The 17,461-nt window shown below is 57.1% G+C and overlaps 1 protein-coding gene across 1 annotated transcript in view; it reads left to right on the top strand.

Moving 5' to 3' along the window:
• Nucleotides 1-14,784, top strand: part of ALX4 (ALX homeobox 4) — a 46,155-nt gene extending 31,371 nt beyond the window's left edge. The window contains exons 2-4 of the mRNA XM_014950175.1: nt 1,743-2,053; nt 10,728-10,856; nt 13,768-14,784. Of these exons, the coding sequence (XP_014805661.1) occupies nt 1,743-2,053; nt 10,728-10,856; nt 13,768-14,091 (764 nt within the window). The 3' untranslated portion in view covers nt 14,092-14,784. The remainder of the gene's footprint in view (nt 1-1,742; nt 2,054-10,727; nt 10,857-13,767) is intronic.
• The last annotated feature ends 2,677 nt before the right edge of the window (nt 14,785-17,461 follow it).

Here is a 17,461-nt window from a genome sequence, read left to right as displayed (position 1 = left end):
CTTGCTGAAGTCAAGGTAGATGACATGTGCTGCCCTCCCCTCATCCAACCAACCGGTTATGGCATCATAGAAGGCTATCAGATTGGTCATACATGATTTACCCTTGGTAAACCCGTGTTGCCCACTTCCAATAACCCCCCACTCTTCAACTTGTTTGGAGATGACATCTAGTATGAGTCTCTCCATCACCTTCCCAGGGACAGAGGTGAGACTAACTGGTCTGTAATTCCCAGGGTCCTCCTTCTTGCCCTTTTTGAAGACTGGAGTGATGTTGGCCTTCCTCCAGTCCTCAGGCACCTCTCCTGTTCTCCATGACTTCTCAAAGATGATCGAGAGTGGTCCAGCGATAACGTCTGCCAGCTCCCTCAGCACTCGTGGGTGCAACCCATCAGGGCCCATGGACTTATGAATGTCCAGTTTGGCCAAGTGGGCCCGAACCTGGTCCTCATCTACTTGAGGAAAATTTTCCTCTCTCCATACCGTCCCCCTTGCCTCCAAGGTCACAGATTCATGAGGGGCAGTCCTAACAGTGAAAACTGAGGAAAAGAAAGCATTCAGCAGCTCTCTCATTTCTCTCTGCCCCGCACACAGGCTGGGGTCTTTCCACCGGTGTCTCACACCAGCCTTTTCCGTGGCATTAGGGGCTGTTCATTGCCAAAAGCAGCTCAAGTCCTTGCAGAAGACCGTGGGGTGAGTGGGGTGGGGGTGTCAGGCAGGGACACCTCTGCTGACATGTTGCCGTTGCCTGGGGATGCACCAGTAGAAAACAGATCCCACCAGGCACCCTGCCTGGCTGCCCCTGGTTTTCTACCATGTGTCATTCAGCAGAGGAAGCATGGATGGTCTGGTGACCATCTCCTCTGAGTTTGGGTCTCTTTGTCCTCAGAGACTGCTCCTATGGCTGGGACCAAGGAATGTAGCCATCCATTGGGTTCAGTCCCACCATGGGCAGTGGGAAGGTGAAGGAGAACAAATCATATGAGGAGAGGCTGAGGGAACTGGGCATGTTTAGTTTGGAGAAGAGGAGGCTGAGGGGAGACCTCATTGCCCTCTACAACTCCCTGAAAGGAGGGTGGAGAGAGGTAGGGGTTGGCCTCTTCTCCCAAGGGAATAATGGCAGGAGCAGAGGGAATGGTCTGAAGTTGGGGCAGGGGAGGTTTAGATTAGGTATCAGGAAGAATGACTTTCCTGAGAGGGTGGTCAGGCACTGGAACAGCCTGCCCAGGGAGGTGGTGGAGTCACCATCCCTGGAGGGATTGAAGAAACATGTGGACATGCTCTAGTACCTGAGACTGTTAGGGTTTTTTTTGTGTTGGACTCGATGATGTCAAAGGTCCCTTCCAACTGGGAAGATTCTGTGATGGTCTCGATGGGGTGTGTGCCAGGCTCATTGGAAGGGGACCAGGAGGTGCTGGCAGAGCTCATCCCAACCTCCCCTTCCCCACCTGTGCTGGCATCTGTGGGCTGCAATCAGCCCTCCTGCCATGATGGCCACCTCCTCCCTTAAAGAGAGCCCAGCCAGGTGCTCATGCTACCCCAGAGCTGAGCTCCAAGCACCTTCTGATGCTGCAGCCTTCCTGTGCCCACCCAAGGCAGCCCCCTGCCTGCGTGCGGGGACCGCTGCCCAACAGCCGTAGCCAGCTCTAATTGGCTGAACAGATTAATGAGTCAAAAGATTTACATCTGCTTTCCTCTCATTCTCTCTTTCTCTCTCTTCCCACCCCGTCCCACCACCCGAGCAGGTAAGGAGAGCAGTTTGGGAGAGGCCGACTTGCAGCCCAGCTCCGACCCTCCGGGAATGGACAGCAGCTACCTCAGCGTGAAGGAAGCCGGGGTGAAAGTGCCCCAGGACAGGGCCAGCACCGACCTCCCCAGCCCCATGGACAAGGCCGACTCGGAGAGCAACAAGGGCAAGAAGCGGAGGAACCGCACCACCTTCACCAGCTACCAGCTGGAGGAGCTGGAGAAGGTCTTCCAGAAGACCCACTACCCGGATGTCTATGCCAGGGAGCAGCTAGCCATGAGGACGGACCTCACTGAGGCTCGTGTACAGGTAACGGGGATGACGAGGGGGTGGGCGAGCTGCAAACAAGCCCCTGCTCTCTGGGGAAGGAAACCATGAGCCCTCCAAACTGGTTGTCCCTTGCTGTCACCTGCAGCCCCACCACAGCTTGCAAGGAGGAGCTGGAGAAGGTCTTCCAGAAGACCCACTACCCGGATGTCTATGCCAGGGAGCAGCTAGCCATGAGGACGGACCTCACTGAGGCTCGTGTACAGGTAACGGGGATGACGAGGGGGTGGGCGAGCTGCAAACAAGCCCCTGCTCTCTGGGGAAGGAAACCATGAGCCCTCCAAACTGGTTGTCCCTTGCTGTCACCTGCAGCCCCACCACAGCTTGCAAGGAGGGCTGGCATCCCTCTTGGGTACAAGGGACAGGCACAGGGACAGGAGAGAGAGAGGGATGTCCATGTCTGACAGTAATTCCAGCTCCTTTATTGGGGCTGGTGTCCTGAGCTCCAGTGACCACAGAGAGTTCTCTTGTCCTTGAGCTAAGGGGGCATCAGGCAGGTAGGCCTCACCATCATCCCAAACAAAGCTATTACAAAAACTGCTTCCTTCAGGAGAGTCGTCAGGGGACACGGGCTCATTAGGTTGAGTGGGAGCAAGCTGTCCCACGGTATGGGCTCTTCCTTCCAGTATCTCATCTCAATCTCCCCTCTTTCACTTTAAAACCTGTTCCCCTTGTCCTATTCCGGGATGTCCATGTCTGACAGTAATTCCAGCTCCTTTATTGGGGCTGGTGTCCTGAGCTCCAGTGACCACAGAGAGTTCTCTTGTCCTTGAGCTAAGGGGGCATCAGGCAGGTAGGCCTCACCATCATCCCAAACAAAGCTATTACAAAAACTGCTTCCTTCAGGAGAGTCGTCAGGGGACACGGGCTCATTAGGTTGAGTGGGAGCAAGCTGTCCCACGGTATGGGCTCTTCCTTCCAGTATCTCATCTCAATCTCCCCTCTTTCACTTTAAAACCTGTTCCCCTTGTCCTATTCCCCCTCTCCCTGATCCAGAGTCCCTCCCCATCTCTCCTGGAGCCCCTTGAGGGACTGGAAGGGGCTCTAAGGTCTCCCCGGAGCCTTCTCTTCTCCAGGCTGAACCCCCCCAACTCTCTCAGCCTGTCCTCACAGCAGAGGGGCTCCAGCCCTCGCAGCATCTTCATGGCCCTGATCCTCTACACCAGGAAGACTCCCAGGTCCCAGGCACCCCAGCTTGCCCTCAGCTCTTAACATTTACGAGCCGTCGTCACAAACGGTGGGGCCCAGCATCCTTGTATAAGTCCATTTTCCTCTGTCCATTGACTTCCAGTTTCAACCAGCTGTGGGACTCTTTTTTTTCTTTTTCCTTTCTGGCCGCCCCAATGGGTTGCAGGGCTCTTCTTCTCCACAGCTGTTTCTCTTCAGCTGCTCTTGGCGGGGGTCTCCTGGGACACCAGGCGCTGCCTTGGGTTACCAAATTCCCTTGGCTCAGCGATGGCAATGAGGTGATGGAGGGTGGTGAGCTCCTCCTGCTCACCTCTGAGCACGGATGTGTGGCTAGCAGGTCCCAGCTAGCCTGGTAGGGCTGGCTAGCAGGGCCAGGGCAGGTGAGCCAGACACATTCCACAACTTCATTATGTATGATCCACCATCTCAGGGGGTTTTCCTCCACTTTTCCACTGGATAACACCGCGGCCCAGGGGCAGAAGAACCTCTCCTGGCAGCCAGGAGGAAATCTGGCCGAGGGAGGGGGGGCAGCTTGGAGGTTTCATCCTTCCCTGAGCCAAGCACCCAAGCAGCATCCCCCCCGGCACGGGCAGCTGAGAACAGCCTTCCTCCTCCCACGACCACCACCTCTCATTTGGGGTGGTGATGACAGGGCTCACCCAACAGAGGGTCTGAAGGACTTGTCTAAGTGGCCTGGCCGCTCAAGCACTTAGCCCAGGGAGAAAGGGTGAAAGCACTTGCCTCTCACTCTGAAGGAGAAGGGTCTGAAGGACTTGTCTAAGTGGCCTGGTCGCTCAAGCACTTAGCCCGGGGAGAAAGGGTGAAAGCACTTGCCTTTCACTCTGAAGGAGGGAAGATTTAGATGAGATATTAGGAAGAAATTCTTTGCTGTGAGGGCTTTTTTCCTGAAGTGTGTTCTTTTGGGAGGGTGGTGAAGTGAAAGCTTCTCTATGTACAATCTTAGCCATGAAATTTAATTTAGTGCAACCTCAGCTTGGTGCATCCACGTGGCAAGGGAGAGTGAGATGTTCCAAGCACACAACTTCGGGCCCAGCTTGAAACGATAGGTCTCCTTTGCACAGCACCCACCTGACAAGCTGCAACGCCTTTGTGTTGGACTCCTTCATGATAGACTGCGTCACGTAGGTCCTGTGATTGCAGCCCCAGAGCCTAAGAGGTTGGAAGACCACAGGAAGGATGTGGACCTGTTGGAGCGGGTCCAGAGGAGGCCACGGAGATGCTGCGAGGGCTGGAGCTCCTAGGCTGTGAGGACAGGCTGAGAGAGTTGGGGGTGTTCAGCCTGGAGAAGAGAAGGCTCCGGGGAGACCTTAGAGCCCCTTCCAGTCCTTCAAGGGGCTCCAGGAGAGATGGGGAGGGACTCTGGATCAGGGAGGGGAGCCATAGGAGGAGGGGGAAGGGTTTGACACTGGAAGAGGGGAGAGTTAGATGAGATTTTAGGAAGTGGGGTGAGGGTGGTGAGAGCCTGGCCCAGGTTGCCCAGAGAAGCTGTGGCTGCCCCATCCCTGGAGGGGTTCAAGGCCAGGCTGGATGGGGCTTGGAGCAACCTGGTCTGGTGGGAGGTGTCCCTGCCCAGGGCAGGGGGGGGAACTGGATGATCTTCAAGGTCCCTTCCAACTGGAACCACTCTATGATTCCCCCAGCCCTGCTGAGGGGAAGGACCCTGTCCCCTGGGGCTGCGGGCTGGCACTGGCCACTGCCCCCGTGATGAAGGGCTGCCATGCCGTGGGTAGAAATGCAGCTTCCCCACCACTAGTGATGGACTCTGCATTTCTTCCAGTGCCCAGAGCTGTGGGTGCTGCCTGGGCAGGCTCAGGGGCACCCGGGGTTCCCAGGGGGCTGGGGGTGCCAGCTAGCAAGGTGCTCAGCCTTGGGCAGGGTGGTGGCATCCCCTAGGAGACATTGGGACACAGCCTGGGGTGGCACGGGGCTCTTCTGCTGATGGCACGGGGCCCACAAAGGAGGTTTTTGGGACCCAGGCCTTTGTGAATCACCCCAGTCTCCAGCTGGGGGTTGTGTTCCAGCTTGTTTAAGCTTGGCTTTGGCCTCCCACCCCTCGGGGCAGCTCTGATCTGCTGGGGCCTCCCCACTGCAGCTCCCAAGGGCATCAGCTTGCAGCCAAGGAGTGGGCATGGGCAGCAGCCCAGGAGATGGATGGTGAGGTAGATGCCTCCTGCGAGGACCCAGGACTCCACCAGCACTGAGGCAGAAGGTGGGACTCACAACTGAGTCACAAGCCCCATCTTTTCCTTCTGCAAGCCAAACAGCAGCTATATAGTGCTGGAAGGGGCTCTGGGGGTGTCTGGGCACACACCTCCTGCAGCCCCAGGGGCTTTGAGGGGAGCTCAACAGCCCCTCTCCCAGGGAAGGTACGGTCCTCTAAGGGATGGCGAGTGTCCCGGGATAATTCCCCAGAGGCCAGCTTCAGCTGCAAGGAAGGTGAGGTGCCCAGCAGGTCTGAGGTGTGATGGTCCCTCCCAAAGCTGAGCCAGCTTTTGGCTGGAGGTCATCCCATCTGGCCGGGCTCGGCTCCCTGGGGGAACACATCCCAGCTCCAGGAGCAGATGCAGAGCCCTGACAGGCAAGTGGCAGCTCTGGTTTTTGGGTTTTTTCCATCCTTTTCCCAAGCTTTCATTAGTGAAATAGCTGAAAGAGCCCTGGGTGCCTGGAGAAGAGCTCGTGGCAGCGACAGGCATGGGGTGGGCCATGTTGTCTCTGTTGACCAGTGGCATCCCCCAGCCTGACCCCTCTCCTGCTCCCTTTCTCTGCCTGACTTGGTTTCCAGCCATTGGTGCTGGGGTCTGACAAGGTCAAAACTAATTCCTTTTCCCCACCTGCCCCCCACAACCTGGCCCCTTGTTCCCAAACCACTCCACATCCATGTTTTCCAAAGTTGGCAGAACCACCACCACCTCCCCAAAGGGCTGGGGCTCGGAAACACACCTGCAAAGGTGTGCACTGTTTTTGTGTAGGTCCTACACAGCCTTCACATCCCATTCCTCCCACCTCCCTTTCCACATCTAGGGGCTGCAGAGCCCCAGAAGGAGTTCCTCCTCAATACCAGCAACTGCCCAGAGCATCTTCCAGCCCATCCAGGACTGGAAGTGGATTTCTGAGGTGGTGGCACGATAGAAACATGGTAGATACACACGTGTTTTCACACACAGCCCCCCCTCCAAGCCCAGGCTCATCTCTCTTGGGCTCCAGGTATCCCTGCCTCCTGGGCTGCCCCGTGGCAGAAGGAGAAAGAGATGGGGCTGGAAGGAGGTTTTGCTGCCAGGGAATATAAACCCACCCCCCCGGCCCCCAGCTCTGATCCAGCCTTAGGATGGCTGGGACCATTAATGAAATGTTTTCGGCGGTGGCTCTGTGATGCAGCGGGGGCTTGAAAGTGAGAGGGAAATGTCAAACTCTCTGCCGTAGCAAAATCACTGCCTTGGAAAAAAAAAAAGAAAGAAAAGAAAAGAGAAAAAGCAAAGCAAAAGCAAGAAGTAATATATCTTGATCCCTTTTCCCCCATAAAACCCTGGGAGGCTGGTGGAAGGAGCGGAAAGACTGAGCTAAGCCTGCAGGAAATTAAACATGAAATGAAAACAAGCTCAAGTTATTCAATTCTCTCATCCCAGGCTCCAATTTCCCATTCCAGGGCACTGATAAAATGGTGTCCAGTTTCAGCCGCTCAAGGATGAATTCTGGCTCTGTTCTTGCAGGCTGGAAAGCAAAGGGCTGGTGGCCATCTCCGGGATGAGGGCAGACAGCCCGGCTTGTAGCAAAGGGATGGGGTCCTGGAGAGAGACAGACAGACAGACAGACAGACAGATGGAGGCTGAGCAGAGAGAGGAGGGCAGTAGGGCCAGAGGACCAGGGTGGGCAGAAAGGATGCTGCCAGAGCAGGGCCACGTGAAGCTTGGATGCAGTGGGGAGCGATGCAGCAAGGTGTGGGGGGGGTGTCTCGAGCACAGGGCATGGGGCAGGGGGCTGGACCCAGCCCCACAACTGCCACCAGCCTCCCCCTCCATCACCGTGCTGAGAGGGGGCAACCAAAAAAAAAATAAAAATCACCTTTTTCTTTAACCTGGAGGAAGGATGAATGCAGAGATGCTGGCCCCAGGGGTCTGGGTGAGGTCCCATCCACCCATGCCCGGAGTGGGGCACGTGGGACCGGGTGCCAGGGTGGTGGCAGTGGGACAGGAACCTCCTGCTTCCTTTGTTCCAGGACATTCCCAGCCTCTCCTCTGCCCCCCTCACCCCTCAGCCCATCAGCTGCGTGTGTGCATATGGATCTAGGTACCAGCATATGGCTGGGATGTTTATGGAGCCACGGAACGTTTTCTGTGCTGTAGGATTTTATTGGGCTGATTTCAGTATTATCAAAGCATCGTCTGCAGGAGTCGGAGGCGTGACACAACCCTCCCCTCCCACTCTTCACTGTTAACACTGAGACACAGCCCTCAAGGAGGCTGCTTATCCCTGGGTAGGAAAATTCCCCCTCCTGACCCCAGAGGACACGCTGCAACCTCTGCTGGCACATCCCTCTCCCATTGACAGGCAACGAAAGGAAAACGGGCACTTGTTGGCTTTTTAGATTTGCTTTTCAAAAGCAGGTGTCGCCTCAGATTGAGGAAATCAGGAAATAGTTAGGATTAGTTGTTTTTTGGTGGGGTTTTTTTTTGCCCTGACATGGTGGCAATACACATTGCCCTGCGTGCCCTGTTTGCCCTGGGGAGAACTGCAACATACCGAGCAGGACCTGGATTGGTGGAGGAAGGAGAACCTCAAAAAAGCAGCCCAAACCTTGTGGCAAGCCTTTGGGGAGCAGCAGCTGACTACCAGCCCCCGGAGCATCCCTGGTGCCCCCCCAGGCACCAGCTTGGATTGGTGGAGGAAGGAGAACCTCAAAAAGCAGCCCAAACCTTATGGCAAGCCTTTGGGGAGAAGCAGCTGACTGCCAGCCCCCGGAGCATTCCTGGTGCCCCCCCAGGCACCAGCACTTGGACTGAAGATGCTCTTCCTTTCACCCAAAGGCGATATTTTCCCACATCTCCCCAGCCCACCAGCCACCCGGGGGGGTGGCAATTCGGGGAACTGCCAGTTTAAACCATTTTGCTCTCTTCAATCCATTGGGAAATGAGGCTGGAGACCCTCTTCTTCTTCTGCTGGCCCCTGGGAAACCTCCCTGCGGCTCCGGCGGGCCGGCTGCCGTGCCATCCCTGGGGAGGGGATGTTCCACCAGGCTCCTGAGGTGTGGGGCCGGGCTGGCCAGAGGAATGGCCCCATATGCCTGGCACATGTCGGCCCCATCCCCTTCCCTACCTGCTCTCCTCCCCTCTGTGCACAGCAGGGCCTCCTCCGCCCCAGGAGGAACCGGGTCACCACCCCTAACTTTGAATCTGCAGATCAAAGCCCCACGGTCTGGGCTGGTCCCCGGGACTGGCCCGCAGCTGGGCTGGAGAGGCCGTGCCAAGAGGAGGTAGAAGAAAAGCAGACGGATGCCTGGGGGCATCAGACCCGCTCCAGTGAGGAGGCTCTTCATCTGCAGCCTGTGCTCAAGCTGGGATAACGTCAGGGCTCCTTTCTGCTGGTGCTTTTTGCAGCCGCTGAAATGTCCCATTTGGGATGGGGAATGGGGGGTTAATACCAGGTTGCTGCTTGGGATGTGGCTAGTCTGGCCAGCTTGTGGATGGCCCATGGCAGTGGCATCACCATGACGCTACACCATCTCCTCCCAGCACACCACAAGACTCTTCGCTGGCCACGCTGGGGGAAGCCACCAGAGACACCCGTGGTGGGGAGAAACTGAAGCAGAAGAGCCCGAAATGACTCTCCCAGCACAAGCAAGAAGGTCATCCCAGCCCAGAAACCACACACCCTGTCTCTCTCCCCATGGCAGCTTCTAGCTCTGCTGATGGAGGCTGTGGATGCCACCGCTCTCCTGCCCCCCCACCCCCAAAAAGCCACCCCACCCTGTGCTGAGCTCCTAGTTTCCCCAATATCCCCCTGGAGACGTGGGCTTCCCACCTGGTACCCGGTTCTCCCAGCTGCCTGCCAAGCCTTACTGATGTGTGTCATCCCCCCCTCAACCCAAAACCTGGCTCTCTCCTCCAAAGTCACCGTGTAAAACTCGAAGCAGAAGCGAGCGAGCGGCTCCAGGGCTGCTCCTTTCATGCACTGGCCCTGACCTGCACAACCCAGCCCCTGGTGATGGCCCGCATCTCTCCCTGCCTTCAAAGCAGCTCCTGATTGATGTTCTTCCCCTGACTCACAAGCTTCCAGAGGCTTTGAAGACACTGGGCCGGGCTCTGATCTCCCTTACGCCGATGCAAATGAGGAGCGATGGTGCTGACAACAGCTCAATAACCCACACTGAAGTCAAGCCAGCCAAAATAAGAGCAGAAAGGGAGCTGTGGGTCCTGCCTCTGCCTTGGAGGGATCTCGAGCAGGGCTGGGAAGCGGAGCCCTGCAAACCCTGCGAAAGAAAACTCGCTGGAGAGCAAAGGACGTGTAGCTCTGCAGAGGGCACTTCTTTCCTGCAGCTAAGGAGGGAAGGCTGTTAGGCTTTTTGGGTTGTTTTTTTTTAAGTAGTTAAGAAAAATAAGCCTGAGAGTTCGGTGAGAAATGCAAGCTCTTGGCCAACGGCACCTTCGTAGCCAGGATTCAGCTCGGGGAAAGCCCCAGCACTGCTGGTTTCAGCCTGGCAGCAGCAGCAGCACATGGAGAATGTGGTCACACTTCTCCTCCAAGGCAGGAGAGCTGCAGGTGGACAGTGGTGGGGTCATGCTGATGTAGGGGCAGGAGGAAGATGGGTTAGCCCAGGGGAAAGCAGGCAGTGGGAGGCAAGAGCTGTGAATCACAGAATCCCAGAATGATACGGGGTTGGAAGGGACCTCTGGAGATCATCTAGTCCAACCCCCTGCCACAGCAGGGCCACCCAGAGCAGGTCCCACAGGAACGTGTCCAGGTGGGGTTGGAATGTCTCCAGAGAAGGAGACTCCACCACCTCCCTGGGCAGCCTCTGCCAGGGCTCTGCCACCCTCACAGCAAAGAAGTTCCTCCTCATGTTGAGGTGGAACTTCTTATGTTCAAGTTTGTGCCCATTCCCTCTTGTCCTGTCCCTGGGCACCACTGAAAAAAGCCTGGCCCCATCCTCCTGACACCCACCCTTGAAGTATTTATAGGTGTTGATCAGATCCCCCCTCAGCCTTCTCTTCTCCAAATATCCCCAGACAGGCAGGACACCAAAAGCTGGGCATCACCTTTTGTCCAGGATGCTCCCAGTCTGGAGCACAGCCTGGTTCCAGACCCTCCATGGGGATGTGGGGCAGAACGGCTGCTCCCCATGGGGCTTGTGTAGGAAGCCCTGCCTGCCCGTGGGCTCCCCAGGGTTGTGGGGCTGCCTGGCACTGCCACCCCCCCTGCCCCATTCACAGCCCCCCCATCTCCCTCTCCCCAGGTGTGGTTCCAGAACAGGAGGGCGAAGTGGCGCAAGCGGGAGCGGTTTGGCCAGATGCAGCAGGTCCGGACCCACTTCTCCACCGCCTACGAGCTGCCCCTGCTCACCCGCGCTGAGAACTACGCCCAGGTGAGCACATTCCCCCCCCAGACACCCCCATCTGTCTGTCCCCACACCTGCCGGACACACTGCCTCTTCTCCCAGTGTCCCCGCCGCCAAGCGATGCTTCACTTCTCGGGTCCATCCCCCTGCCCTCAGGCAAGGCTGGAGGAGCACCGGGGCCATATAGGATCACAGGACAATCATAGGATGGGTTGGGTTGGGTTGGAAGGGACCTGAAAGATCATCCAGTTCCAACCTCCTGCCCTGGGCAGGGACACCTCCCACCAGACCAGGTTGCTCCAAGCCCCATCCAGCCTGGCCTTGAACCCCTCCAGGGATGGGGCAGCCACAGCTTCTCTGGGCAACCTGGGCCAGGCTCTCACCACCCTCACAGCAAAAAATTTCTTCCCGAGACCTCATCTAAATCACAGAACCACAGAATCACATGGGGTTGGAAGGGACCTCTGGAGATCATCCAGTCCAACCCCCTGCCACAGCAGGGCCACCCAGAGCAGGTCCCACAGGAGTGTCCAGGGGGGGTTTGAATGTCTCCAGAGAAGGAGACTCCACCACCTCCCTGGGCAGCCTCTGCCAGGGCTCTGCCACCCTCACAGCAAAGAAGTTCCTCCTCATCTTTAGGTGGAACTTCTTATATTCAAGTTTGTGCCCGTTCCCTCTTGTCCTGTCCCTGGGCACCACTGAGAAAAGCCTGGCCCCATCCTCCTGACACCCACCCTTGAAGTATTTATAGGTGTTGATCAGATCCCCCCTCAGCCTTCTCTTCTCCAGACTAAACAGACCCAAGTCCCTCAGCCTTCCTCATCAGAGAGATGCTCCAGGCCCCTCACCATCTTTGTAGCCTCTGCTGGACCCTTCCTGTCCTGGGAAACCACAGCATCCTCCCAACCACTGGGCTGCCCCCCTTTCCACAGCACTGCCTGCAGAGGCTGCATTAGGGTGTTCTTTAGCTGGAGGGGCCAGGCTGTGCCCCCACAAAGCACCCCCTCCATCCTGCCCTGCTCCTCTTCCCACCACTCAGAATTGTCTCCAGGCTGTGGGATGCCCAGCTCCCAGCTGTCTCCCCAACCAAATCCCCACCATGGCCAAGCCGAGAGCGTTTGACCTCTCTCCTGCTTGGCGTGTGGTGTGTCCCCCCCGCCCCCAGCCCCCAAAACTGAACAAGAAGCCCTTAGGAAATGGCCAAGAGGTGCCAAAATCAGCTCCTCAAGCAGATGATGCTCTCGGCAGCCTTTTCAGAGCTCCCTTCCCTTGCCTTTGTAACTCACACTGCCCCCTCCCTCTGCGCCACCCTCCCCTCCGTGTTGATCAGATCAAAAAAAAAAGAAAATAAAAAAAAGAAAAAAAAAAGAAAAGCCATTTGCAGGAGGTGGGAGATGAGAGAGGGGCGGTGGGATGAAGGACCCTTTGCTCTGCTCGCCTCCCTCCCCTGCTTTCATCCTGCCTGCCCAAGTGTGTGACCCCCCCCTCAGTTCAATGGGCAACCAGAGGGGCAAGGAAACTGCCCCTGGGGAGGGGGGGGGCTGGGGGCAGCTCAGCTCCCATGGGCACCTCTGTGTGATGGAAAAAAGCCTTTTCCTCGGCAAAGCTGGGGCAGGAGAGGGGGTCAGCAGCCTCTGCAGCATCTCCTCCTGCCCCTTCCCTCTGTAGCTGCATCAGGTTCTTCTGTGCCAAGAGCATCCCTGCCCCGAAAAGCGCTGAGGGTGCAAAAAAAGAGGAAAGAAATGGGAGAGGAATGGCTGGGAGGGGGAGCAGATGGAGACAGAGGCCCTATGGCAGAGGAGGGGCAGAGTCCTGCTCCCATCAGAGTTAGTCTCCCGTGCTCCCTGTCCAGGCTGGATTTTGGAGGGGACCCACAGGCTTGTGGGGAGCTGTAGGTGCTGCAGATGGTGGTGGTGGGGCAGAGTACCACATCCCGGCTGCCCCTTGCCAGCCTCAGGGGCCAGGGCTGGACACACTCGCTCTCTCTTCCCCCTGGGGCCACGTCCCACGTGGGGCTGCCCTGACACTTAGAATCATAGAATCATTCAGGTTGGAAAGGACACACAAGATCATCAAGTCCAACCATCAACCCTACTCTACAAAGTTCTTCCCTACACCATATCCCCCAACACAGCATCTAAACGACTCTTAAACTCATCCAAGGATGAGTTTAAACCACCTCTCCAGGCAGCCTAGTCCAGGGTCTGACCACTCTAGCTGTGACAAATTTCTTCCTGATGTCCAGTCTAAACCTACCCTGTTGCAGCTTGAAGCCATTCCCTCTCGTTCTGTCACTAATTGCTTGTGAGAAGAGACCAGCACCAACCTCTCTACAATGTCCTTTCAAGTAGTTGTAGAAAGTGATGAGGTCTCTTCTCAGCCTCCTCTTCCTCAAACTAAACAGTCCCAGCTCCCTCAATTGTTCTTCGTAAGATTTATTCTCCAGGCCCTTCACCAGCTTCGTTGCCCTCCTCTGCACCCGCTCCAGCACCTCCATGTCTCTCTTGTATTGAGGTGCCCAAAACTGGACACAACACTCCAGGTGTGGCCCCACCAGTGCTGAGTACAGGGAGACAATTGCCTCCCGACTTCTGGTGCCCACACTATTTCTAATCCAAGCCAGGATGCCGTTGGCTTTCTTGGCCACCTGGGCACACTGCTGGCTCATATTTAGCTGCTTGTCAATGAGAACCCCCAGGTCCTTTTCCATTGGGCAGCTCCAGCCATGATTCCCCCAGCCCGTAGCGATGCAGGGGGTTGGTGTGGCCCAAGTGCAGGACCTTGGTGAACCTTCACCTTGGTGAAGCTTGGCCTTGGTGAAGCTAGGCCTTGGTGAAGCGCGGCCTTGGTGAAGCGCGGCCTTGGTGAAGCGCGGCCTTGGTGAAGCTCATCCCCCTTAACGTTGGCCCATCCATCCAACTTCTTTCCCCACTCCCAGATCCAGAACCCTTCTTGGATCGGCAACAACGGAGCCGCCTCCCCCGTGCCCGCCTGCGTCGTCCCCTGCGAGACGGTGCCCTCCTGCATGTCCCCCCATGCCCACCCCCACCCGGCTGGCGGCGTCTCCGAATTCCTCGGCGTCTCCGGCCCCGGCGGCCACGTGGGACAGACACACATGGGTGGCCTCTTCGGTACGGCCGGCATGAGCCCCGGCCTCAACGGCTACGAGCTGAACAGCGAGCCGGACCGCAAGACCTCCAGCATCGCTGCCTTGAGGATGAAGGCGAAGGAGCACAGCGCCGCGATCTCCTGGGCCACATGACAGGCCTGCACCGTCCCCGCAGCGCCCGCCGGGCACCGAGAGAGCAGAGGAAGGAGGGGAGAGGAGGGGAGGGGGGGACAACACGACACAGCCCAGTAAATCCATCCATCCATCCATCCATCCATCCATCCATCATCCATCCCAGCTTGGACTCCAGACAGCAGTGGCCTCCTCGGGGATCCCAACGCAGCACTTTCGCCCACCCCGGCCGTAGGAAGCACCCGCCGTTAACGTAAGTGGCACGTTCCAAGGCGGGGAGAGGGACCTGCTGTGGGGCAGCACCTCTCCCGAGAGAGTCAGAGACCTGGGGTCGGGGGGTGGCCTCCCCTCTCCCCGCCGCCTCCCCAAAAACCTGGGCATTTTTTATTTTTTTTTAATTTTTTTCTCCCCACTCCTTTTTTTTTCTAACGCCGGAGCCGCCTGTTCCAAAAAGAGCAAGAGCCTGCTGGGGGGGTCAGCAGGTTCCCCCCATCCCTCCAAAAAACACACACACATGTTTTCTCCTCCTCATTTGTCGACGGCATCGCTCAGATCTGTTCTGCCCTGGGCAGGGGACTGGATGGGGGACTCTGGCACCAGCAAAGAGACACCTCTCAGGTGTCTTCAGCAAGGAACCTTTAGCAAGGAACCATCCTCTTTAGCAAGGAACCATCCTCATTAGCAAGGAACCATCCTCTTGAGCAAGGAACCACGACTTCCCACAGCTGAACGGGCAACGGGGCCGAGAAGAAGACACCCCGATCTTCTTTAGCAAGGAACCATCCTCTTTACAAGGAACCATCCTCTTTAGCAAGGAACCATGACTTCCAACACCTGAACGGGCAATGGGGCTGGGAAGAAGACACCCCAGGGCTGGGAAGAAGACACCTTGGGGCTAGAAAGAAGGCAACTTGGTTATCCTGCCTCCTTCTACCCCGCTCCCTTCCTCTCCATCCTGCCCTCCGAGGTGAAGGGGGTGCCTTTCTTCCCCAGTCCACCCAAGGGGCCACCACGCTGGTGGGGTCACCTGGCTGGAGGTGCACCTTGGCAGATGACAGCTCCCCCAGCACGGCCGGCCACCCCCCAGGCTTTGCTTTGCCACCATGGGGGTCAGCCTTGAGGTTCATGGGTGTGGTGGGGGCAGCAAAACATCTCCCTCTGGCTTCCACTGGGGCAGGGGGTGGGAATGACTACCCTCCATTGCGAGACAGCAGCTATGGTGGTGGTGGTGGGGGGGGTACAGTTGCTGTGTAGACCTACGGGTCCCCAAAGAGGCCTCAAAGGTCCCCAAAGAGACCTCAGAGGTCCCCCAAAGAGACCTTGAGGTGTTGAGAAACACCTCAAGCCTTAGTGCGCTGCCAGGGTTGCATGAGGCCATCAAACTCCTCATGTGTCTTCTCCTGGGGGCAGATAACTGACAATGACAGGCCACCTCCCTCTCCCCAACCCCTTCATCCCTCTACCCCAAGGGCTCTGCTGCACACAGGCTCTGTCGGCACCTCCGTATGGGGTGGGGGGACACAGCACAGGGACCCCCAGGCTGGAGGAGATGACATTGCCCCATCTCCAGCCACCTGGGATCCTCTTCACCTTGCAGAGGAAGCAGGAGACACCAGTTTGTGGGTGCCCACGTGCCTTCCCCCGCTCTTCCCTCCCGGGGCTCTTACCTCCACAGGGCTGTTAAGTCAAATCTCCTTCTATAACCTTTTTCAGTGACCTCGTAGCACCAGGAATAATTTTGGAAGATCCTTTTGCCCCGGTGAATTGTCACCGAGGGGGAGCTCTGCAGGCTCAGCCACCTCTTAAGATTCACAAAGGAACTACGGGATTTTAGTGCCATTAAAAAAAATAAAATAAAATGGTGTGTCCCCCTCCCTGCCCTCCCCTCCTCAGGCTCAGCGTCAGGTGATCTTGTAGGTCGAGGTCTAGGAGAATTTAGTGGTCTTGGAAAGGGCTCTAAATAAGCTACAACCAAATGTCAGGTTTGGGGTTAACACGATGAACAAGTGTTTCCATAGCGCATAGACTGCCACGTCCTACCTAAAGGGTACACCAGTCCTACATCAATTGGAATATCTATTTCTTGGAATAAGAACAGGCCAGGAGGACTGTCCCTTTCCTCGCCTCAGAAAAGGAGATACCTTCCTTGGTAGTCACAGGGAACCAGCACACAGCCATCCACCAGGGCCTCTCCCAAGGACGTGTGTCCCAGCTGAGGATGCTGCCTGGTCGGAGGTGTGTGTCACCCCCACTGAGCACCCCGGGAGCTTCTGAGGGTCCCAGGCCACCCAGGGACAGGTGGTGGCAGGAGGTGATGACCTAAAGGGTACACCAGTCCTACATCAATTGGAATATCTATTTCTTGGAATAAGAACAGGCCAGGAGGACTGTCCCTTTCCTCGCCTCAGAAAAGGAGATACCTTCCTTGGTAGTCACAGGGAACCAGCACACAGCCATCCACCAGGGCCTCTCCCAAGGACGTGTGTCCCAGCTGAGGATGCTGCCTGGTCGGAGGTGTGTGTCACCCCCACTGAGCACCCCGGGAGCTTCTGAGGGTCCCAGGCCACCCAGGGACAGGTGGTGGCAGGAGGTGATGTCTCCAGGAGGTGGTATCTCCAGGAGGTGACATCTCCAGGAGGTGGTAGCTCCAGGAGGTGATGTCTCCAGGAGGTGTTGTCTCCACAAGGTGGTATCTCCAGGAGGTGACATCTCCAGGAGGTGGTAGCTCCAGGAGGTGATGTCTCCAGGAGGTGATATCTCCAGGAGGTGATGTATCCAGGTGGTATCACCAGAAGGTGGTATCTCCAGGAGGTGGTAGCTTCAGGAGGTGATGTGTCCAGGAGGTGATATCTCCAGGAGGTGATGTATCCAGGAGGTGGTATCACCAGAAGGTGGTATCTCCAGGAGGTGGTAGCTTCAGGAGGTGATGTCTCCAGGAGGTAATATCTCCAGGAGGTGGTATCACCAGGAGGTGGTATCTCCAGGAAGTGATATCTCCAGGAGGTGGTATCACCAGGAGGTGGTATCACCAGGAGGTGATGTCTCCAGGAAGTGATATCTCCAGGAGGTGGTATCTCCAGGAGGTGATGTCTCCAGGAGGCTCAGCTCCAGGCAGGCAACCTCAATGCCGAGAGCATTTTCCAAGGTGCTCCAGGGAGCGCAGATGCTTCCCCAGCTCAGCAGGGAACCCTGCGACCAGCCTGGTACCATCATTGAGAAGGCCAGGGAGCCAGGGGCAGAGCTGAGGAGCAGGCGGTGGGGCAGGTGGGCACATGGGGACGGGTTCCTCCTGGACTTCCACGGGGCCAGGATTTCACCGGAGCTTTTTAAGAGCCCGGGGGGATTAGGTGCTGTACCCTTTGTCTTGTTAGAGAGAGAGGAGAGTCTCCTG

This window comes from Calidris pugnax, unplaced genomic scaffold, assembly GCF_001431845.1.
Source record: "Calidris pugnax isolate Ruff unplaced genomic scaffold, ASM143184v1 scaffold68, whole genome shotgun sequence".
NCBI lineage: Eukaryota > Metazoa > Chordata > Aves > Charadriiformes > Scolopacidae > Calidris > Calidris pugnax.
Note: the sequence above shows the minus strand (reverse complement) of the source record. Positions and strands in the feature narration are given on the sequence as shown.